The 23464-nt window shown below is 45.4% G+C and overlaps 1 protein-coding gene across 2 annotated transcripts; it reads right to left on the bottom strand.

Moving 5' to 3' along the window:
• Positions 1-945: 945 nt before the first annotated feature.
• Btnl9 (butyrophilin like 9) lies at positions 946-21966 on the bottom strand. 2 transcript variants are annotated; one of them, XM_021177844.3, is made up of 10 exons: positions 21747-21966; positions 17815-17941; positions 15443-15790; positions 13527-13808; positions 10391-10519; positions 9605-9637; positions 8457-8477; positions 8223-8249; positions 4633-4659; positions 946-3729 (listed from the first exon to the last, which is right to left on the bottom strand). In XM_021177844.3, exons 2-10 carry the CDS (start codon positions 17918-17920, stop codon positions 3092-3094), a joined length of 1611 nt encoding a protein of 536 aa, XP_021033503.1. In that variant the 5' UTR covers positions 17921-17941; positions 21747-21966; the 3' UTR covers positions 946-3091. The 2 variants fall into 2 exon arrangements, with proteins under 2 accessions (XP_021033503.1, XP_029339961.1); XM_029484101.2 differs by lacking the exon at positions 21747-21966 and having other exon boundaries at positions 15443-15662; positions 17815-17901.
• Between the last annotated feature and the right edge of the window lie 1498 nt (positions 21967-23464).

Genomic DNA, 23464 nt, shown 5'->3' with positions numbered 1-23464 from the left:
ACAGGTTCTGCATACATTTTGAAGTTTAAATAAAAAGAATTTTCTACCTTATTGTCAGAGGAGAGAGTCAGGATAGAGTGCCATTAGCTTAGAAGGTTTATGATGGAATGAAGGGTTATGTGTTTTATTTGTTTGCTTCTTAATGTGATGCTAAACATCAAACCCAGAGCCTCCTACATGCTGAACAAGTATTCTGTCACTGAGTTACACCTCCAACCCAAGGGGGAAGCCTTTGTTAATTGGATGGTAATTACTCACACTGCTGAACCTATACAGTAAGCTTTAGACATCTCGACCCCAAGGTGAGTAAACCTATGAAATACAGCCAACTTCAGCAGTACATTGATTCCTTCCTCTAAATCACCCAGAGACTGAGAAGGCACCTGGCCCTTCTTACAAAACAGCTGATGCCACACAATCCTAAGCCCCCATTAATAAGTAATTTGTAACCCCCTCATTGTGGTTTACAACTATAAATGTAAACCTGTAAACACATTCTCAAGATTGTGTCAATCGTCATCTTTCCAGATTTTGAACCTAATGCTAGCATCTTGTTAGACATTAAGGAGCTTGAAGAGGAGGCAGAGTCTCTCTCATGATCAGCTTGGGACTCCACCTCCTGTGTCCATGGTAACACTAATTTCAAGGAAGGGAGATGTATGACAGTTGCTACTCTTCATTTGAAATCCCCATGGGAGAGAGAGGCAAGAGGAGGTAGTAAGGCTTTGCTAAGGTCTGTTAAAGGAAACCAGCCTATTTTATATTTAATCTTAAAAAACTCTAGGCTCCTTGAGAGACCCTGTCTCAAAACATAAAGGTAAGAGAGTGATAGAGGGAGGTACCCAAGGTCTTCACATGTACACGCACGCGCGCGCACACACACACAAGCACATGGACCTCCAAAACACTCGCACCATAAAAATTTATGGCATCATAACATTGGATAGTATGAATACGTTTATTTTGTATAGTAACAAACAGGTGGCTTCCAACCTCTAGGCTGCATAGTAAGAGCCTGCGTCACTAACACCAACAAGGCACCTTTCCCTCTCCCTACAGAACCAATCTAATCATGCCTCCGACCATTTAATACTACAAAGAGGTACTTAAAATATTAACAGCCGCCAAACATTTCCCCTCCAGAGACTAGCATTGAACTTCAGGGTCTGTTCTCTTTTGGTTTGTTATGTTTTTTTCCCCAACACACTCTTTGTAGGCTTATATTTTCAAAACCTACTTTAATAAGTATACTTAAATGCTTTAACATCCCTTCTAGCCCACCACCCACCAGAGGTAGTGGGAAAGTAGGTTAATAGGGCAAAGAAGGGTGTGGACCTGTTTAGAAATTGTTCCCCTACTTAAAACAATTGTATTTGTTTTTTTTTTGTTTATTCTTCTCTCATATATTACATCCTGACTGTGATTCCTTCTCTCCTTTCCTCCCAGTCCCCACTGACGTCCCCTCTCCTCCAGATCCACTCCTTCTCCATTTCAGAAAAGAACAGACCTCCCAAGGATATCAACCAAACGTCAAAATAAGATTCCGTGAGACTAGGCACATCTCTTCATATCAAGGCTGGGCAAGGCAACCCAGTAGGAGGAAAAGGGCCCCAAAAGCAGGCAAAAGAACCAGCAACAGCCACTACACCTACTGTTAGGAGCATCACAAGAACACCAAGCTACACAACTGTAAAATATAGGCAGAGGACCTCGGTCAGATCCATGTAGTCTTCCTGATCCTCCCTTCAGTCTCTGTGAACCCCTATGAGCCCTGCTTAGTTGATTCTGTGGGCTGTGTTCATACAGTGTCCTTGTCCTTGACCCTTCTGGCTTCTATAAACCTTCCTCCTCCCTTTCGGGAGATTTACTGTGCTTCTCCTAAAGTTTAGCTGTGGGTCTCTGTGTCTGCTCCTATCAATTGCGGGATGAAGCCTCTCTGAGAATGATGATGCTAGGCTCCAGTCTACAGGTATCATTAGGAATCATCTCATACACCTTTTTTCTCAGGTGTGTTTCTATTTCCACTATTTCAAGAAATATGTAAGATTGCTACATAAGATTGGCGCCATCTTGCTTTTCAATAGACTGCCTGGTGGGCTTCTCAGCCATCAGTTTTTCGTTTGCTTGCTTGCTTTTTGGTCTATACCGATTATTTCCTTGATGTAAAGCTCATAGCTTTTCCATCCCACCCTCCCCATTCTCTTAGAGCGGTTTCACTTGATTATTTCTTAGGCTTCCTTTGAAAATAGAGGAAAAATAAAGTGTTAGCATGGACTAACATTTGGGTTTTAGTTATTGCCTAATACTACATTATCTTAATTTTTAATTTTATTAATTTTATGAGATTATAACAAAATTACATAATTTCTCCCTTCCTTTTCCTTCCCTCAAATTCTCCTATGCCTCACTTCTAGCTCTCTTTCAAAATCATGGCTTTTAAAATTAATGATATTACATGAGTATATGTATATACACATATTTTGCTAAATATAGCCTTTTCTGAGTGTAAATGTTACTTATATGTATGTTTATGTTTTCGGAGTATCGCTGCATTCCTGCCATCCTTATCCTGCTCCTCCTGGGCGGGGGATCTAATGCACTTTTCTGGGGAAAGTGTCAGTGAAGTTGAAGATGTGTGCTATCCCTCGGGTTAGGCAAGCACTCTACCACTGCTTATCCCCAACCAGCCACATCACTGACATTATTGAATTTCATGTTCGAATTGCCACATACATGATCAAGGAAGTCGCTATAAACTGTATTCAGATCTGAGCCAAAGGTGAACTCATTGCTTATGAAATGACATAACTTCTAGAATTTTGCAGGATCCACAAAATTACACACACACACACACTATACAGAACTATACACATATTAGCGAATAATTATGATTTCTTTCCCATCTCCTACACTGCACACTCCAGAATCCTGCTATATACACAATCTTTCATTTGCCTGTTTAAAGATAATTATATACATTCATCTGTATAGGCCCTCTCTCTTTGTCCTCTTTCTGCTGACTCTGCTTTGGCTGCAGGAGAGCAAAGCGCTGTCCACGAGTTCAGGACAGTGCTTGGACCTGGCCTTGAGGTCACGACACTGCCTCATTAACAGCCCAGGCGGGGTCCAGAGGCTCGTAGGGCTGTAGCCAGTTGTCGTTGTCGCTCTCTTCGAGGACCTGTGGCCCTCTAACCGGCAAAGAGCAGATGGTCATAGGATCCGGGTGTTCACTGCCATCGTGGGCTCGGGGCCTTAAGTAGGCGCGGAGCGCCCCTGAGAAAGTGTCGGTGAAGCTGAAGATGTGCGAGCCATCGGACACGTTGAAGAAAGACAGCTTCCCTGCCTCGTAGTCTAACAGGACGCCTATCCTCCGGGGAGGCACGCGTAGCGCCAATGCCACGCGATGCGGGTCCAGCACGAAGTACTCGCACCGGTTCCACAGACCCATCACCCAGTAGCCGGCCGCCGGGCTCAGGCGCGCAGGCCCGGAGCGCTCCACCGACTCCAGACAGGCGCCCAGGAACCAGCGGCTGCGCCGACCCACGTGCACCTCCCAGTAGTGGCGGCCGCTGGAGAAGCGTTCCCGACTCAGCACGCACGTCTGCTCCGAGAACCGCTGCGGGTCCCCGGCTGCAATACTGGGCACCCCCAGGCGGGAGGACACGCTCTTGCCGTTGTTGGAGACCTCCAGACTAGGGTGCGCTGTGGCAGGATCCAAGGTCACGTCCACTGAGTAGAAGCTTAAGGTTAGTACCTACTGAGGAAGGTTCAGAAACCTCCTCTTCTTTCCCCTCCATTCCTCTCCCTTCTACTTCCCTCCACCTCCCGCTCTTTCCTCTTCTCTACTCTCATTTGGCCTCTCCTCTGTTCCTCGGAAAACTTCTAGTTGACCAGTTGGAGCAACTGGTGGTATTACACTCCTTCCCACCCACCAATTCTGCAATTCTGTCAACCATCCCTCTTCCCAGAGCATCATGCAGATCATTCCCAAAACCAACTCTTTTCCTGAATCCCATTCTTAGGCTCCAAATGAGATAGGTTCATGAGTATATTTGCAAGGACGGAGCCAAGCCTTGCGCAACGAGAAGACAGATACTTGCCGGCTTCTGTGTCCTCTGATCCTATCGCCCAGTCTGAACATCAATGCTGTGTCTCTGCTTTACAGCAATTTTAGGGCTCTTAAAACTGCAGGGAACCTCTGAGATAATCCAGTGACCTACACTCCAACACCCATGCCCCCAAACACATCCACTCGATGGCTGAGAAACTGGAGGGTACCTACCTACCCATTTCTTGAGACAAGGTCTCCCTATATAGCCCAGACTGATCTTGACTCATGATCAAGATCATGATCTTGACCTCAGCCTCCCAAGCACTGGGACTTCGTGTGTGTATCATCATGGCTGCCTGCGGGGCCCTTCTCTGAAATGATCTGAGAGGTTCCTTTCATATTCTGCCCTTTTTTTCTGCAAAAGATCCCAGAAGCAGTCTTCCTATCATGGACCATGTACGCAGCATGTAGTATGTATAATGCGTTCATTTCCAGGATGTGGAATCCTCCCTCTAAAGTCAGGTCCCTCTGCATCCCTTCTGTGCAAGACCCAACCCAACCTGTCAGCTTCAGATACTTACCTGCATATTGCTGGGCTGCTCTCCACTCTGCAACCAAAGAGAGAGGAGAAAGGACTCAGAGAGATCAGCCAGTAACTTTGGGACCCATAGGATGGCATCCCTTGCTCAAGAGCTGCCCACAAATTAAAAGACCTCATCTCTACCTCTGTATTGGACTGGGCAAGGGTCTAAGCAGTGCTAGGTTCAACCAAAGTGCTGTGCAGCTTCAAACTACATTGAGAAGATGCAACAGGAGCAAGAAACCTGAGTACCATAAAGCATGGAAATGAAGCCCATCTGCCTGCCCAAGCTCAGTCCTGGAGACCCTGCTGAGCTGGACTTTGTCCTAAGATTTCTTCCAGATGTTCAGTCTTCCCTCTGCAAAGAGTTGATCCAGAACAATAGAAGACACTTTTTTTTTTCCCAGAGCACTGGGGGTAGGGTGGGGTGGGGCTCAATCTGAACAGCTAGTGGAACATTAGAGATACACAGCTGTGACATGGAATAGCTTAGTTCTAGCAAAATGCTGATTCAGTGTTGGTTTGCTTATTTAAAACCATTTATCTAAATCAACTTGAGGATTTTTAAAGGTTCATTAGCTTTAAAAGGGAAGTAGATACAGGGAAGGAACACTTGAACATCCGGAAGCCATTAAGGCCATTAAGTGATAACAAGCAGGGAAGGCGAGCCTTGGGCAAACCCATCTGAACTGAACATCCGCTCAAGTGGAAACCTTACCTCAATGGGGAAATTAGGGTTGGTGTACTAAGTGGCATTGAGAAGACCCATTCACTGCACACAGACAAATCAGTGGACTCACTGTTACCTCACAGCCAGAGTGTGAAGAATTCTGTAGGATTAATGGCCTACACATGAAACATGCCATTGCAGTTTGGATATGAAATATTCTCCAATGCCCCTGAGTTAAAGGCTTAGTCCTCAGCTCTGCACTATGTGGAATCTTTAAGAGGGACAGCAAAAATGAAAGTCTTCTGGCCTTCCAGGGGTTATTGAGAGTCTGGCCTTCCCATCTCTTCTCTTTGCCTACTGTGTGGCAAGCAGCTTTCTCTACTCACACTCCCTGCTCCCTGCTGCAATGTGCTGCCTTGTCACAGGCCCAAGTGACCATGGATCCATCACCATTGAAACTGTGATCCCAAGTAAACCTTTGCTCACTGCAGGTTTCCTGTATCAGGGGTTCTGTGACACTACTAGAAGGTGAGAAATGCACTATACATTAATAAAAGAAACTATAAGACAGTATCATCGTGGGATCCTTAGCAAAGGTCTTCAACAAAATTTCAGGAACATAAGCCATAAGGTACAAGTTTTGATGAATTAAACTTTATCAAAAGTAAAGTAGTGATCTCTCTTTAATAATGGGATCATGAACAAAGCTAACAGTAAATGACACAGTAATAAAAGGAATTCATATTGTTTAATATTGATTGTGTGTGTGTGTGTGTGTGTGTGTACACCAACACCATACAGGAATCCTCAAAACCTTAGTATCCAGACAGGACCACTAATAAATGAATGAGAAAGCATTTATCTCTATGGGCCGGCAAATTTAGAGAGCTAGTTCACACAGGTGTACGGAGCTTCTCCATAGAGGGTGGCAGGAAGATGGCTTTCTGGGAAACCTTTGTCTGGCCAGCATCCTAATCTCCCTTCCTGGTTATACTTCCTAGAGAAACAGGGTGATAGGACAACACACTTGGGGCTTATTCGGTGTGGTTTGCAGTGGTGTGCAGTGAGAATCAGCAAGAAGAAGCAGACCTAACATACACAAGATGGATATTTAATCAGTGATACGTGTATGAAGCAAGGGACAGACGGCATGTGACTATGAATGATGTTTACAAAACACTATGATGCATGTGACAAAGTAGAAACCCAGGTTTACAAGAATGTATACAAAATAAAGTATATATTAGATCGATGGCCTTATGGAGGGAATATAGGCCTTTATGGCATTGTCAGGTTCCAAGAAATTCCTTTTCCCAAAGTCTAGCATTTAGGCAAAAGCCAGCATTCCCTCTGGGATTTAAGAAGACAGTTCATACTTGCTAAAAAGGAGTCATCCTCCTTATATGTGGCAAAAGTGACATATGTCTTTTCCATTTACCTATGCCTCTGGTGCCTATTAGCATATCAAGGTCTATGCTAGGCTCTAGGATCCCTCAATCCTGGCTGACATACCCTGCCCCCTACCCTAAACCTCTCCAGCTTTTCGCTCCCTACACTGCTCAGACATTTTGGCTATACACTTGGTTCCCCTTTTGGTTTTGCTCTTGGCTCTGCTCCTGGACCTCTCTTCTTCCATTTGCCCTCTCTTCCATTCCTTCTTTCTTCTCTTCTTTTCTTGCTCTCCATCTCTGCCCCTTTCCTCTCATGGCTCAGTTCAGTGCACTGGACCGGTTCAGTCTGGATTATTTTAGTTGCCTCTGACTGTACTCTCCCTCACGTGTACAGTAAATACCTTCTCCTCAGCCACACCCAGGAGTGGCCACGTCTTCAGTCTCATTCAGGTATGAAGAGAAGCATTTAATTATACAGTAGCAGGTCTACTCCAGATCCACAGGAAGTTTGAAGGTGAACATCAGAAATTCAGGTGACTGTAGTGTGTAACTGCTAAATTACAAACCAGCAACAAATGGCTGAGGTGCCTATCTAACATATCAAATCAGACGTGGCCTCCAGGTTCTCCCAGCATCCCTCAGTCCCTACCTGTTACAGGGTATAGCTGGCATACCCCACCCCCTACCCTAAACTTCTCCAGCCAAGAGAGAAAGGCTGGGTTGCTCCTCCCCCCAGCTGCCCTTCCCTATTTAAAATCCAGCCATTTTGGTACCCAGTTCTCTTTTAGGCTTCCTGGCTGCTATCCCTGGTTCGCCTCCCTCCTCTCTCCCTTCCCTTCCCCAACTCTCCTCACATGGCTCAGGGGTGTGTCCACTCTGGGCTCTCCCTTTTAGCTACAGTAAACTTCCTCTACACCATTCCTAGGACCACTCATGCCCTTTCCTTTTGATTTATTTGTTTGTTTATTTGGGTTTTTTCCATTCAGTAACCAGAATTAGAAACAATGCTCTTCCACATGTAGCCCTGGGACAATAAGTATAAATATACAAGGAAACGTGGGTCTGACCTATACCAAGTACAATATGCGTACAACCTGGGAAGCACAGGAGAGAAAATGGAAGCACCAGAAAAGAGTGTGATGTTGCCAAGTAGAGAGTAACTGGCTAGTGATCGCTTGACCTACATTTTTGGTATGTTTGTTTGCTTGCTTGTGTTACTTTACAATGGTGTGGGAGTCTTAGGATTCATTAGAAACCAGGCTTGGAGTTTCGATCAGTTCTCAGGCTGGTGATAGGTGGCGGGTTAACTCTATGGAGATGCCGGGGAAGCCACAGTGAGTTAGCCACGTGATCAGAAGGTACCCGGCCAAAACCCCAGGGTTTTGGCCGGGTACATCAGTGATGTTTGGTAGGCACATCAAATTCATTTCCAACTTAGGACATTTTCAATGGGTTTAGAAAGGTATGATTCTATCATGGAAGTCAGGGAATCTAGTGAGAAACAGCAGGAGAGAAAGGGGCTTTACTCACCAGCCTGGCCTTCAGACCTTCTCCAGTCTGTAGCAACAAAGGAAAAGGGGTATTAGAAAGTCGGGACACCACTTTTTTTTTTTTGCCATAGTTGCCCAATTCCCCGTTCCCTCGATACCCATGCAGCCAGCACAGTTCCAGCCTGGGTGTCATACTTTGTTGGGAGAGGAGAGGATACATAAATAGGTATAATAGGGGACAGAAAGGGATGGTTCTGTGGTGGAGGGCACTTACCAAGCTCTGTCTGAAGTTTCTCTGCAAGCAAAACAGAGATGTGTCAACCTTCTGATTCAAACACATTCCTTCATCTCGGGTCACTTCTCTCTGCAGCTCTACCCTTGATGCCACATTGCCCTGTCGGAGGCTCATCCTCAGCACTCCAGAGCCTTTATCCTATCTTCATTTCAGAGGAAGAAATCAACAGGCTTGGTTCTAACGGGTTTCTCCCCTAGGCTCCAATTGGGTAGAGAGTTTATTCTTTCTAAAACCAAAAGATGTTCCTGGTGTTTGTATGTTTGGGGCGCGGGGCCAGAAGCACATGAATACGCTCAGGCACAGAGCACAACCTATATCTCTTGAGGTCATTTGCTGAACACTTCATTTAAAGATAAGAAGGAGGTCATAATTATTTTTTCCTGGCTAGATGGAAAGGATCTGACTCTGTCTCTAGAATGTGGTCCTCTGGTCTCTCCATCTTCTGTACTCTTTAAAAGCAATCAGTATACTAATTCAGGCTGTGATCTTGACGACTTAATGTAGTGCTGTTTTGGTTTGGTTTGGTTTGAGATTTTGTTTGTTTGTTTGTTTGTTTGTTTGGGTTAAAAGAGAAAGGAAGATGAGTTGGGGGACGTAAACACTCCAGCGGGCTGTGTTGAACAAACCCTGAAGCTGGGATGCACAGGCAGCCCATCTCAGTCTGACTGAGGGAGGAGAGGCAGGCAAAGATAGGTGGAGAACCAGACAGGTGTCATCCTTCTCTCCCTCCAGGGAGCCTAGTCACTTTGACTGCCGTTTTCTGCTCCAGGGGTGGCCAGATAAGCATACTTGTCCTGTAGCCTGCCCTGTGGTGAGGGACCCAGAACCTACTCAACCGTGCAATTAGTCTTCCTGGAGACAAAAGGAATAGAGGATGCTCTCAGACATCCTCTGTCTGAGGTGAGGAATGACCAGACAGGACACGGGAACCTCACTCCCCCCAAGGTATGCAGACTCAGCACTTTGCATCTGGGAGCCAGTCTGGGTGCCTGGACACAGCTTAGCAAACCCAGGCCTTCCCTCCCTTTGCTGTTAGTCCTAGATGCCCCCTCCAAGACTGGGGTCTTGCCTTGGAAACCTGGGCCCTGCTCCGGATGTGGGGATAAAGGGCGCCACCTCTGACTTACCTCGGACCTCCTCTTCCTGCTTCACCCGTTTTTCTGAAAGGAAGAAGGAATGGGAAGAGCTGAGTAGCAAGCTTGCTCTTGCTCTTTTCAACCTATTCTTCCAGACTAGGTTGCCTTGTGCCCTACCCCCTGTCCCTCCACACCTCCGAACCGCCCCTCTCCCTCGCTCCCCTTTCCTGTTTTCCTATTGAAAGATTGGATGTTAGACTCCCTGGTGGGCAGACAGTGAGTGGGGCCATGTGTAGTTGATATAAAGGTGCCAAGATGGCCAGCTTCTTCCTCAACCTCCTGTCTTGAGACAAACACAAATAAAAAACCTGGCAGCTTTCATTTCCCACCAGACTCCTGCTGGTGGACTGACTCTACACGTTCAAAGCCTGATCAGGACACCTCACATAGCCTTTGTGGACCAATCAACCATTCCATCTGTCTTCAAACCAAGCCGCCATAGGGTGGGGGAGGAAGATTCCTCAGAAGATTTAAAAGTCCCGGTCCTCCTCCGGAAGAGATCGGATTTTTTCGGCTTTTCGAGTGCCCCCTCTCCCCACCCGTAGTTTCCTAAGAGTCTTTTTCTCTGTGTATCTGTTGCATGTGTGTGCTTCCTCATCCCAAATGAAAAAAACAAAAAACAAAATGACCTTCCATTTCAACTGTTGATTTTGTCTGTGGTGCTTGAGGTTTCCCTCCTGTTTCCTGCCTACCCCGGCAGGGAAAACGAACCCCATCAGACCTCTACCTAGACTGTACCATTATGGAGCAAAACCAGCTTCAGGGCCTGACTCATACCTTGGAAGCTCCGCTGCTTGTAAAAATATCGCAGTGCCAGCATGGTGAGCACAATCAGACTGAGCGGCAGGACCACCAGGGTTCCCACAAAGGCTTTCTTCCAGGGGGACATTCTGGGTAGGAACACATCTGGAAAACGTGCCACATGGTGTTGGTTATCTCGACTTAGGCTCTACTAACCACTGAAGCAAGAATGTCTTGGACCCCACATCATGATGTCTTGGACCTTAGGGTAGCCAGTTATGTCTTCAGTGGGAGCCTCTCTAGCCAGGTATGAACAGAACATAAACACGGCTGTGCAGCCTTCACTCCAGGTAGAATCAGGTGCAATTCACTACTGTGGAGGAAGGGAAGGCTGTGAATTGAAGATAAAGGATGGGTCCTGGCTCAAGAATGGGACAGCCAGCCTGGTGGCACTGCGTCTTTGCCTGTTCCCAAATAAGCTGCTCTACCCCAGTTATTAGCATGCTCAGACCTGAGTAATAATTTATACAGGTCCCCTGTGATGACTAAAGAGACTCGATATGAAGCCAGGGGTCCCTTAAGTGACGTTGACCTTTTGCTCTGCAATGCCTTGGGGGGATGCTAGTGGCCTGCAGGTGAGATGAGTATAGGAAAATGGGCTCTGGGGTAATAACAGCTGCCATTGCTTCTGTAAACTTGCTTATCACTGTGGGAAAGGGATGTAATGGCCTTTTTATTGTTCTATAGAGGAAAAGTCAGAAACAACTGAGGGAAGTTAACCAGTTTTCCTGCCCAGCTGTGGATTCCGTGGATAGCCGTAACACACACCTTTCTGCTGTCTGCCTTAAAGAAAAACAAAAAACAAAACGCCACCTTAATCCATGTGATGGTTTGTATATTCTTGGACCAGGGAGTGGCACCATTTGGAGGTGTGGCCTTGTTGGAATAGGTGTGACCTTGTTGGAGTAGGTGTGTCACTGTGGATGTGGGCTTAAAACTCTCACCCCAGTTGCCTGGAAGTCAGTCTTCCACTAGCAGCCTTTGGATGAAGACATAGAACTCTCAGCTCTGCCTGTGCCATGCCTGCCTGGATACTGCCATGCTCCCACCTTGATGATAATGGACTGACCCTCTGAACCTGTAAGCCAGCCCCAATTAAATGTTGGTTTTTTTATAAGACTTGCCTTGGTCATGGTGTCTGTTCACAGCAATAAAACCCTAACTAAGACAATGCCCCTTCAACACAGCATGCTCTTTGGTTCTAAGGCTGTTGTCCTTCTGTGAGCAGTAAGAATAAATTCATTTAATCTGAGTTTGAAATGAAGTCTCTGGTTTCTCCCAGTGGGTTTGGATGCCACACCACAGGTATGCCCTTCACCTCCCCACCACTTATAACTGGGGGACCACAATCCCACTTTTCCAGCTCTGATCTATACTTGAAGGAGTTTAGCATCCAAACTGTTTTCAATCTGGCTGGGGAATCTACGGGTTGTCACTTGCTCCCTGGCATTTATCTCAGTTCTCACACCACTGGAAGAATCCCTAATAAAACCAATAGCTGCTTAGTCGAACCAAGCCCTGTGTTAGTTTCAATGAAAATGGTTCCATGACACCAACCCAACCCCAAAACCTTTGACCTACAATTTGTCCTGCCTACAAGATGTGCTATGGTAAAGGTGGTGCAGAACTTGTGGGAGTGGCCAACCAGTGACTGGTCCTGCTTGAGACTCATGCCATGAAAGGGAGTCCACACCAGAGCCCAGACACTTAGGATAGAAGCAAACGTGACCAGCAAAGAAAAAAAGTCCATGAAATGATTCCTAATGATACTCATAGACTGGAGCCTAGCATAATCATCAGAGAGACTCCACCAACAACTGGTGGAAATGTTTCAGAGAGCCACAGCTAGACATTAGGTGAAACTTGGGAAATGCTCTGAAAGAGGGGGAGGAAGGTTTGTAGGAACCACAGGGATCAAGAAAACCTTAGAATCAAGTAACCTGGGCTCATTAAAAACTCTCAATTGCCAACCAAGGAGCCTGCATGAGACTGGCCTAGGTTCTCTGTAATGCGTTATGGTTGTGTAGCTTGGTCTTCTTGTGTGATTCCTAACAGTGGAGGTAGAAGCTTCCTCTGACTCTTTTTACCCACTTTTGGGCCCCTTTTCTTTCCACTGGGTTGACTCGTCCACCTTTAATATGAGGGGAAGTGCCTAGTCTTACTGCAACTTGATATGCCATGTTTGGTTGCTATCCACTGAAGGCTGCTGTTTTCTGAAGGGAAACAGAGAAGGAGTGGATGAGGGGATGGAGGGAGGGGGTATAGGAGTAGGGGTGGGGGAACTGCAGTTGAGTTGTAATATATGAAAGAAGAATAAATTAAAAAAAAAAAAGAAAAAAGAAACAAGAAAAAAGAAACTGTCCTCCCCAAAGGCTCACAGGGAGTGGCATTACTGAGGTGTGACTTTTTGAAGGAAATGTGTCACTGAGGGTGGGCTTTTGAGGTTTCACAAGCTCAAGCCACTCTCTCTCTCTCTCTCTCTCTCTCTCTCTCTCTCTCTCTCTCTCTCTCTCTCTCTCTCTCCTGCGTGCCTATCTAGTGACGTTTCCAAAACCTTGGTCCCACCATGCTTTCTGCCATGAAGATATGGACTAAACCTCTGGAACTGTAACCCAGCCCCAATTAAATGTTTTTTTTTTTCTTTACTAGGAGTTACCATGCTCATGATGTCTCTTCACAGCACTACAACCCTAACTAAGACAGGCCCCAGAGGCTGGGTGCAGTTTAGTGCTGTCTGTAGTCCAGGGCAGTTTCCAGAGCGGCCAGGGATGAAGGGACGAAGACAAAAGCAGAGCCTAATTCTGCAGAAACATGCATCAGCTTAATAATTCTGTATCTGTGTGATCTAATCATTCAAAAGTAATGCTTTATTGCAGAGGGGTGTTTACTTTAAAAAAATTTTTTTTAACCTTTAGAAAGTATAGTAAACTAAGGTGGAGATTGCTCAGTGGTTAAGAGCCCTCTTCTGGGGTCTCATACAAGAGATAGACATCAAACCAAGAAGCTACACCCCCTCCCCTAAGCCATGCATTATTGTATAGATGACTTCTGGGCGAATCAACATGGAGCTTTTGATGATTAGAAAGACAAGTGTGAGCCAGTGCCTACTGACCTGCAATCTGGATCACGAATTCTTTCTTCTGGGGCAGCAAGGGATTCTGAATTATACAAGACACATTGCTATGGGCCCCTCCTCGGACAATCACAGATGTCTCCAGACTGAACAGGCCTTGGGCATTCTGGGTGATGTCTTCAGACTCTGGAGAAAGGCACTGACCCTGGTGGCCTCTCCACTGAACCTTTGGCTTGGGGTACCAGCCACTGGAACTGCACTGCAGCTGAATACCTTCTCCATTGAAGCCCTGGAGGGAGATGTGTGGGTCTGAGCCCGATCCTGGAAGAGCAGAAGGAGTGAGAAAGATCAGGCTCACCATGCATAAAATTCCTGCCACTGCTGACCATCTGAGGGCACCGTAAGATGTCAGGAATTATGACTGCTCTTAGCACGTATGTGAGCTTCAGCGGGGAGGGGCTATGTGCATTTAGTTATATTGTGCTATAAATGATCCCACTACAATGAAGAATCATCTCACCCAGAACTCCAGTAGATTATCCTCTGTTAATTCTCACTAGATCTCAAATGCCTACAGTATATGCAATCCTTTCCCAGTCAAACAGAGCTAGCTCTGTTATCTAGCTATCATTTGTTATTTAACTATCAAATTATGTGCTAGGGGTCAAACCCCACTCTTGTTCATCTAAGTAAACACCTTACCACTGAGCTCTATCCCCAGCCATATATATATATTGAGACAGGGTTTCTCTGTGTAGCCCTGGCTGTCCTGAGACTCACTTTGTAGACCAGGCTGGCCTTGAACTCAGAAATCCGCCTGCCTCTGCCTCCCGAGTGCTAGGATTAAAGGCGTACGCCACCACGCCCGGCCTCAGCCGTATATTTTGAACTTGCAAAATTTTAATGTATGTGTGTACATATGTGTGTGTACAGAAATATATATATATATATGGAGAGAGAGAGTCCTTTTTGTGGCTGGTACATATATGACTTACAAGGCTGACCACTCTTCATGTATGTAACAATAGTACTCAAGGAAAAAGAGGCTATCAACTTGAGAGTGAGGGACATGGAAGGGGGATTTGAGGGAGGGTATCTGGAAAGAGTTTTAGGGAGAAAAGAAAGGTAGAAAGGGATGTAATTCTACTTCAATCAAAAACAATAAAAGATTAATGCTGTTTAAATAGCAATGATATGTAAAATACATATCAGGAAAACCCCAGGCCTTTCTCCATCATTTTAATTCATGTCTCACTACCAATGCAATCCACTTCTATTTGCTTCTAGTTTGTATTTCTTACACGTCTTCCTACAATATTCCCCTATTAATTGTGTACAAAAAAATACATCCTCAGATTTCTTTGCTTTTACCCTCTTGTTAATGGATTCTAGGAATCATGGCACATCTGCTCATTGAGACATTACAGGCTCTGGGCATTCTACATGTTGGCCAGGAGCTTGTTTTTCAAGCTTCAGAAGGTGGACAGTGCTGATGGACCATATTCAGTTCCTGTGGATTGGTATTTAGGAATCTTCGATGTTCTTGAAATTCTATGTAATACTACAAATACTGATCTTACACAAATGCCTATTACATCCTTATGCCACTTTGATTCACCTTGTCATTATGATTTAAAATTATCTCTCCAGCTGTTTTGAAGTCATTCAGTATTTTTTGAACCTTTTTATTGCTGCATACTGATTTGTTGTTTTTTTTTTTTTTCTTTTAATCGTTTTAAATGCTTCTCCCACCTGACTCCCAACCGCTGGTACCGGGGATCGAACCTCAGCCTGTGTGTACTAGCCAGGCACTAGACCTCAGAAGTATCCCTTCATGCCACACCCAACGTTTTAAAATATTGCGTTTGTTGTTTATTTTCGACCTGAGATTCTCTCTGCAACTCCAATCCGATCCTTTTCTCTGTCTCCAGCTCCTGTCTGGCTTGAGAACGTACCTGCTACTTCCAGCTCCCACATGGCTTCACCAGAGAAGTTGTGAGAAAGAAAGCGGCACCCATATCGGCCCTCGTCGGAGGGAAGCACGCTAAGGATGTGTAGGTTCACGCTTCCCTCTGCAATGTCATATGCTTCAAATAAGGTCCTGTTTCGGAACTGTGCCATCTGCGGGCTGGAGCGCCCCTGCGGCTCCTGGTACAGGTATACCACGTTGGAGACCTGGGTCCGAAACCAGAGAATTTCCATGTGCTCTGCGTCTTGGTATGATGATAAGCGACATGGGAACTCCACCGCTTCCCCGACGCGGGCCAAAATGGACTCCTCAGGGCCCAGCACCCAGACCTTGTCTAGGACAACAATCCAAAACAATGGATCAACCCACTTCAAAGTTAAAAAAAAAATCACTTCTGTTTGTAGATCAGAAATCTACAGCAAATCATCCAAACGACAAAGATGAGATGCTCTCCAAGAACAATCTGTGTGCTTTCCTGGAGAAGAAATTGTTATGAAAAGAGTCAATTAAAATACCTATCTACATACACACATTATAATCAGATGCACTGTACAGAGCGGGACTAGTTATCGGTTTGAATCAATCAAGCATAGATGCTATTTGAGGAGTTGTGTGTGGCCAGGGGAGCATGCTAAATACAATGTGTTTTGTGACTAACAAAATTTATGCCTGTGATAGGGAATTGCTGGTTTGCGTAAGTGCACCAAGAAAAAGATCTTGAAAGAGAGAAACCATTTAGCTGATGGTGCTGCATTCTGGGCAGTGAGACTGGAAAGCCTTATTCTGTCCATGTCTTTATAGAGTTAGTAGCCATCACTGTGATAAACGTCATGGTTGAGAGCAACCTGAGAAGGAAAGGTCTCATCTTACAGGTAAGTCAAGGCAGGACCCCAAGGCAAAGCCCTTGAGGCAGGAACTGAAGCAGAGACCATGGGGGAGAGCTGCCTACTGTCTTTGTTCTTCATGGAGTCTTCAGTCTGCTTTCTTAGGCCCAGGATGTATAAGCACCCAATGGGCTGAGCCTTTCTGTATCAATCACTAATTTAAGATGCCTCGGGCTTGTATGCAAGTCAATCATAAAGAGCCATTTTCCCAAGTGTGCTTCCCACTGCTCAGATATCTCTGACTTGTGTCAAACTGACAATAAGCTAGCTGGGGCAGGCAGTTTTCACAACATTTATCAACAGAGTTCATATGTATAGCTTCTGTGTATTTTGGTATTTAAATGCCTGCTGAACTCTGCCATTGAGAGAGACCTGTCATATTCTTTCATTTGATCGTTGGTCTTCTTTTCTGGTGCCTCCAGGTGGTCTCTCTGCTATCGTTAGTCGGCTTCCTCCTTTCTAAATTCAGCTAACACTTCTTCCCCAAATTCAAACATACTACATCTCTTTCCTCATCCTTCACTTTGCCTGTAGATCATGGACGTTTCTTGCTTTGTGTCATTTTGGAAAAAAAAAAAACAAAAAAAACAAAAACACCCAACAGCAACCTTTTACCTCCTGGATGAATCCCAGCCAATCCAGTCACCTTCCTACCAGGCTCCCTCTCCAGGGTCTCTTCAACTGTCCTTCTCACACACCTGAGATGCCTCTGTCTCTGTCTCTGTCTCTGTCTCCTCTGTCTCTGTCTCTCTCTTCCATTTATCCTTCATTTATTAGCTTCACAGGGAAGCGAGGCTATCCAGGAAAGAGAACTGCTCTTCTCTGTGCTTGTTTTGTTCCAGGGAAGTGTATATGGGAAACAGGGACTGGCACACTGATGAAAGAGCATCAAGCAGTGTGGCTTTAACAACTGGAATTGAAGCAGTAAATAGTGCTATATGACTGTACTGGTTGGTATATAACTGTACTGGTTGGTATATAACTGTACTGGTTGGTATATAACTGTACTGGTTGGTATATAACTGTACTGGTTGTAATATGACTGTATTGGTTGGTATATGACTATACTGGTTGGTATATAACTATACTGGTTGGTATATAACTGTACTGTTTGGTATATAGCTGTACTGGTTGGTATATAATGGTAATGGTTAGTGTATGTCCTAGTACTGAAGGGGCTGAGGTAAGAGGATTTGAGAGTTTCAGGCCACCCTAGGCTGCTTAGCAAGAACCTGTTTCAAAACAAAACAACAAAAGTTACAAAAACAAAAGAAAAATAAACCAATCAACCGAACAACAATAACAAAATCCAAAACCCTGAGTGGGAATCTTTTGGCATTTTAGTAATTAGTATGGTCTGGTGCTGTATCATGAGAGCCCACCCCTAGAGGGCACCCAGCAGAAAAGGGGCAGAGTTTGGGTGCTCATAGTCTACCTGGATGAGCTGACTATGGCTGCAGATCAAATACACTACCTGAGTTCACCTCCCACAACTGAAGGAAGAGAAGGTAGGTGAAGAAGATGCTGAGGCACCGAGGTATTTGCTTCAGAAACCCCAGAAATACTGAGAAATCTGCCATCTGTCAGCGGTGAGGGCCCACCTAGAAAATAATGAACATGCTGGGTAATATGGGCAGTGACCCTTCACCCAGAGGGTCTGAGATTATATTCATTCTTTTATTTATTGTTGTTATTATTATTATTATTATTAGCTAATTCTGGAGTTCCATATCAGGCCCGTAGCTTCTTTTAAACCATGACAGGATATAAGAAAGAACTGATTCTAATTTTATCAGGTGACGTTGTTAACATTGGGCTTGTTGGAACTCATGGTACTGTGAGCAGACAGGGTTGAAGGGTCCCAGAGGAAGCAACGTATTGTTTAGACTCAGGAATGGAGCCATACATTGTGTGGAGGCTCAGTGTCACCCTCCTCTGGGTTAGTGACACTCCCCAGAGAATGGGAAATCTAGGAAGAATATCAAATGCAGCTTTATCTCCCTTCCTCCCCACTGCAGACCACGGGTGTACACATTCTTTGCCCTGGAACATCAGGTTCATAAAACAGGAAGACAGAGCTATTTTTTTTCCAAAGCAGAGTGAGTATATATGGTGGCTACCTGCCAACCTTTGGGACATTCTGGTCAATTTCATCTATTCTGATCTTATCGGGGGTTAACTAGTCCCTGTTCTCATGTTTTTTGCATCTTTAGGCCCAGCTGATGGAGGGATACCATCTGGCAATCCCTTTTCCATCCTCTGGTCCAGAAAATTCAGACTCCTCTATCTCTTAAGTCCCTGTTGCACTCTGTGTTAGCAACTAAGTCTAGCAACCAATGTGTCTAATGTGATGAGTGCATCTTGGGATACCGAGTCTCTCCACATCGCTTCTTTATTTAGGCGTAGGACTTCAGGCAGCAGATTTTGTAGCCTGGTGAACCTCAATCTTTGTGCTTGAGCAATGGAAGGAAAAAGTCTAAGCCTCCTATGAGTTGGCAAGATGCTGTTTAAATTGCATGTGATGGCACACACTTAAAATCCCAGCATGCAGAAGACTGAAGCAAAGTGATCATGAGTGTAAAGAGAGCCTGGGCTAGCTAGCCAGACTCTGTCTCAAACACAGAAATAAAGAAACACTCTATAAATAAAAGTCACCACCTTCTCCTCTCTCCACTTTCAAAACATCATTTTACAGCTTTCTTCCAGAAAGGGTTCATCCCATCACGACAGTTCCTCGGGGGAGGGCATATCCAGTGGATTTTTACTCTCTAATCCAACTCACATTTCTACTCTGTCTTTTGCTACCACACTCACCATTGTTTGGTGACCCCCAGATAGCCTTTGCTTCTGCTGAGTCCTAGCCATATGATCTGCAAAACCATGGACAAAGATGTAGGATTGCACAGTAGGAAAGCAGTCAGAGGAGATGTAGGAAGGTTGATAAGGACTTTTCAGAGTGACTTATGGGCTAGAAGGACCCAGACTGGTAGGAACACAAGATGGGGTGTGGGAAGCAATGGTCTAAGAAATGAATGTACCACATTTGGGGCTTTGGAGCTCAGACTCAGAGGTTGCAGAGATAAGGCAGAGGAGCAAGTAAGGGCCACTCCAATTGTGTTTCAGATGGACTCTTTAGAGGGAGGAAGGATCATTCCCCTCTGGAGCCAACCTGTCTGTTTTGATGGTCTGAATATACTGAGATTATTATTTGTGCGGTAACTAACAAGACCAGAGGTCCTGGGCAAAGATGAAAGCTCCAAAGGGACAGTAAGACGCCTTGTCCATTGTGGCTGATGACAGAAGTGGGCACATGCATATCAGTGACAGCTCTGCCAAGTGGCAGCAAGGCACCCGAAGCCACACTGACTTTGTGTTTGTCACTCACCTTGTCTTCCCTTCCCTTTCATGCCTTGTTCTTATGGGCCAGACACAGCTTAGAGACCCAAGAGAGCAAAGCCACACTAGGAACATCACCACCCAGATAGCACCTTGCAAAGCAAGCACTGGGGCATATGCAGTGGTCTGTTTGGATGAGCTACGATGTGAGGACTTAGTCAACTGTGTTAAGTGGTAGCTCTTGTCAGCCTAGAGGGACAGTGTATTCCTACCAAAGGGGCAAGTAAATGGGGTAGCATGTTCCAGAATTGCTATCTGTAGTCATTTCTCTGTTGTGATAAACACATGATTGCCATCACTGAAGCTATGGGGGGGGGGGAGGTTAAAATATAAGTTGTATACGTGAACACACATACACACACACACACTGAGGTAGAAGCTCCATCACCTCTAACTGTGTGTGAAAGTGTCCCACATGATTCAGTTTCCCAACTTGTAATTTGGGCTTATTGATGGAGGTAGTAATAACTTTGTCACCAGCCTTTTCACAGACAGGAGTCACAGGTACTCAGTGTCTGTTCACTACTCAGGGATAGCTATTGGACAGCCTTTAATCGAAAGCCAGTAGTCTGGAAACTTCCTGAAGTGACTAGAAGAGAGTACACACACACACACACACACAAACCCATGTAAATTCCCACAAGCAATAAACATAAATTAAATACTTATTGAACACTCACATATTCCGTCAGTATTACTACTACTTTTACCAAAACGCCCAAATTATAGGTAGGTAAGCTGAGGCATGTGGGACACCTTCACACACAGCTAGAGGTAGCAGAGGGAGATTTCTTCCTCAGCTGTTGTTTACAGCATCTGTTTTCTCTCCCCCAGCCTCTCCCCAGCTGTGCTGTGTCAGGTCTGGCTTCTGATTTCATTTGCATCAATAACTACAAACCATCATGCAGTTATGAGGCACCCAGCCTCAAGCAGTGCCATACCTACCCGCACTAAAGAAGAAACTAGGTCACAACTGATGAATTTAAATTTTACTGCCAAAGAAAAAGAATGAAAACTTAAACCAAAGTGTCCCCAAGACTTTGTCACCAGCCTTTTAGACAGGAGTCATGGGACTTCAGTATCTGTTCAATATTCAGGGGTATCTGCTGGATAGCCTGTAATTGGAAGCCTGGAAATTTCCTGAAGGGACGAGAAGAGAGTTTCCTAAAGTGACTTTGTGTGCCATTCACCACACTACTTCCCACCTCGAAGCTCCTCTCCACCTTCCCTTCAGTTAAAGGCTTTGATCCTTCCCGCAGCTTCCCCCAAGGAGAAACACTTTCTAGTTTTCACCATGTGTGCCAAGGTTGCCATGGGCTCCAGAGTCTGACCCAGGTGGAGAAGTTTGGCTGGAGAAAGGAGAAAGCTAGACATGCTGAATTGGGGTGTGGCGGTGGTGGAAGATGGAGACCGAGGGGAAGAGGCCTCAGACCTAGCAAAGTTGTCCCGGTGATCCCTTGGGATGCTACTTTCTGAAGATATGAAGGACACAGAGCTCATGCACACTGTAGTACAGAAGCCCACCTCTCACTTCTGCTGTTCTGCACTGTTGTTTTGCAAACCACAATCGGTACATTTCATCTTGCAGTTATCCCCATAAGTTCCAAAGGGCAAATGAGACCTGCGCACTTCCTAATCCTTTCCCACTCCAGTGCCCTCTACTGCCCACTAGTCTGCATCGATGTGATTTTACTTGGTCTATAAGAGGATTTCCATCCTCATAAAGAGCTGAGTCACTTTAAGAAGGGAGTACCAAAAGAATGAACCCTTTTCATCTGCAGGGGGAAAGGATGCATCGGAACCTTGCCTCCTCAGAGGGCCCAGCCTGAATGGGCATCTTCCTTAAGACATCCAAAACATCCCACGCACCCCTCCAACCAAACCACCGGAACTGGGTGATAAGAGCATATGTGATTCCACCTATGCTGTGCTTCCCCTAGGGTGCTTTCTATCTTTTTCTGCTTTCTGTTTCTAGAAGGTTCATACAAGTGTTGCAAAGGAGCCACGTACCTTTCAGGTAACAGAAGAAGATCCAAGCGGTAGAGGGATGCTGGCAATCTCACCTCCCTCTAAAGGGGGTGATTGTGAAGTGTTAGTCCCTGATTCTAAGCTGCTTTAGATGTGGACTGGCAGCTGGGTTCAGGAAGAGGATGCAGCTCACTGGTGACAGAATTACTCACCCACCTTTCACCTTAGGACATAAACTATTGGTTCTGCCCTTTGTTATAGAAACCAAGATAGATAGAACAAAACGAGGAAGTCCCCGTCATATCCCGTCCTCGTGGAAAAAAAATCTCAAGCTAAGTTCCCATAGAAAATGACCCTCCAGTGTCTTAAAAAGAGGCCAAAGGTGCCTGGGAACTTCGTTAGAACAGGCTGCATCTGCAGGTGGCTAAGAGCAGAAAAAGAATGCCCAAGCTGGCCATCCAGGATTTCTGGATAGATCAAGCTGGATATCCAGGGAGGCTGGATGGTGGTCCAAGGCCAGTCTCCGTTAGAAGTTGGGAAATGCTTGTGCCCAGCTCCTTCTTAACCCATCATATTCCTCTCTGCAGGGAAACACCCGATGGAAATCTCCTGGGAACATTGTCACAAGCGGACTTAGAACAGCGCTCATATATAGCTCAGAAACAGTGGGGTATAAGCATTTCTCTAGTGAAGCTGCACTCTACATGGAGCTGAATGGGAACAGAAGAGAGGCTGCTAGAGGTGGCGAATCTACCCTTCTCTTGAGTTTGTTCTATAAAGTGTGTCCTTCCTCTTCAAGACTCTCCAGTCACTTAACCTTCACCCTTTGCTCTTGCTTCCGCAGTCCTCTCTCTGCATTCTCACCTCCTAATCTCTCCACGGAGCAGGAAGGCAAAGCTGTGTCACACGCTCCGCCCATGTGCATGGCATTCTATAGGTCTCTTTCCTATCAATCGGCACTCTTTCCAAGATCCTACTCAAAATTCCTGCCTCTGATGGGTGGACTTGACCTCTTCCCATGTGCACACCTCTTTCTTCTCAGTCTTCGTGCAAGGGGTCTCTGAGACCGCCTGCAGAGTATGGTCCATAGGAGCCAAGAAGGTAGATTCGTTCAACACAATTAAGCAGCCGATATTGGTTCAAACTATGGGCGTTTTACCCCCAAGTGGTTTATTTTAGGCATATGAATGCCCCACACATAAATAAATGTGCCTGCAATGGAAATCTGTGTAAAGTGCATATGATGCCTTCCAAAAAAAAATAGGCTCTATAGATTGAGAAAAACAAGCTTATGATAAGGGTCTGGGGGAGGATCCTGTGGGGTCTCAGACTCACAGACAGTACAAAGGCTATTAACCGTGTGTGCTGCCAGCCTTCTGGGCAGCTAACAGGTTATGGGTTCCTTCTTTTGAAGGATCAATCCTGTGTTTAACACTCCAGCCTCCCCAGGTGCTTATCTGTGAGCACAAGGACCTCTGGGCCACCTATATTTCCCTCCTTTTTACTTTTTAAAGAAAAATTATGGTTGTAATAGAGTCCAAGGTTGAATGTATTACCTTTATGGCTGGTATAACTAACACAGGCAAGGATAAAATAATTATAATAATCGCTAACAGAGAATCAAGGAAAGGGGAAAGCCATCTTAACATGATGGGTATTCAGAGGTCACTTGAGAGATTTTATCTCTTTATGCAAATCGTGAATTTGACCTTCTGTAATGTGAGAGAAATCTAACACAATAAAGAAACATGTCAGGAAAT

This window comes from Mus caroli, unplaced genomic scaffold, assembly GCF_978045245.1.
Source record: "Mus caroli unplaced genomic scaffold, Mus_caroli_1 scaffold_13, whole genome shotgun sequence".
NCBI classification, from domain to species: Eukaryota; Metazoa; Chordata; class Mammalia; order Rodentia; family Muridae; genus Mus; species Mus caroli.
This window is presented reverse-complemented; position numbering and strand designations above follow the sequence as displayed.

What these genes read in the sequence shown, in the direction of transcription:
- Btnl9 (XM_021177844.3), bottom strand. Translation starts at nt 17,920, where the DNA reads ATGGCAGATTTCTCAGTATTTCTGGGGTTTCTGAAGCAAATACCTCGG. An exon ending in GTGGGAGCTGGAAGTAGCAG is followed by an intron (nt 13,809 to 15,442) that starts GTACGTTCTCAA and finishes CTGCTCTTCCAG; the next exon opens with GATCGGGCTCAGACCCACAC. An exon ending in ATTCGTGATCCAGATTGCAG is followed by an intron (nt 10,520 to 13,526) that starts GTCAGTAGGCAC and finishes CACGTTTTCCAG; the next exon opens with ATGTGTTCCTACCCAGAATG.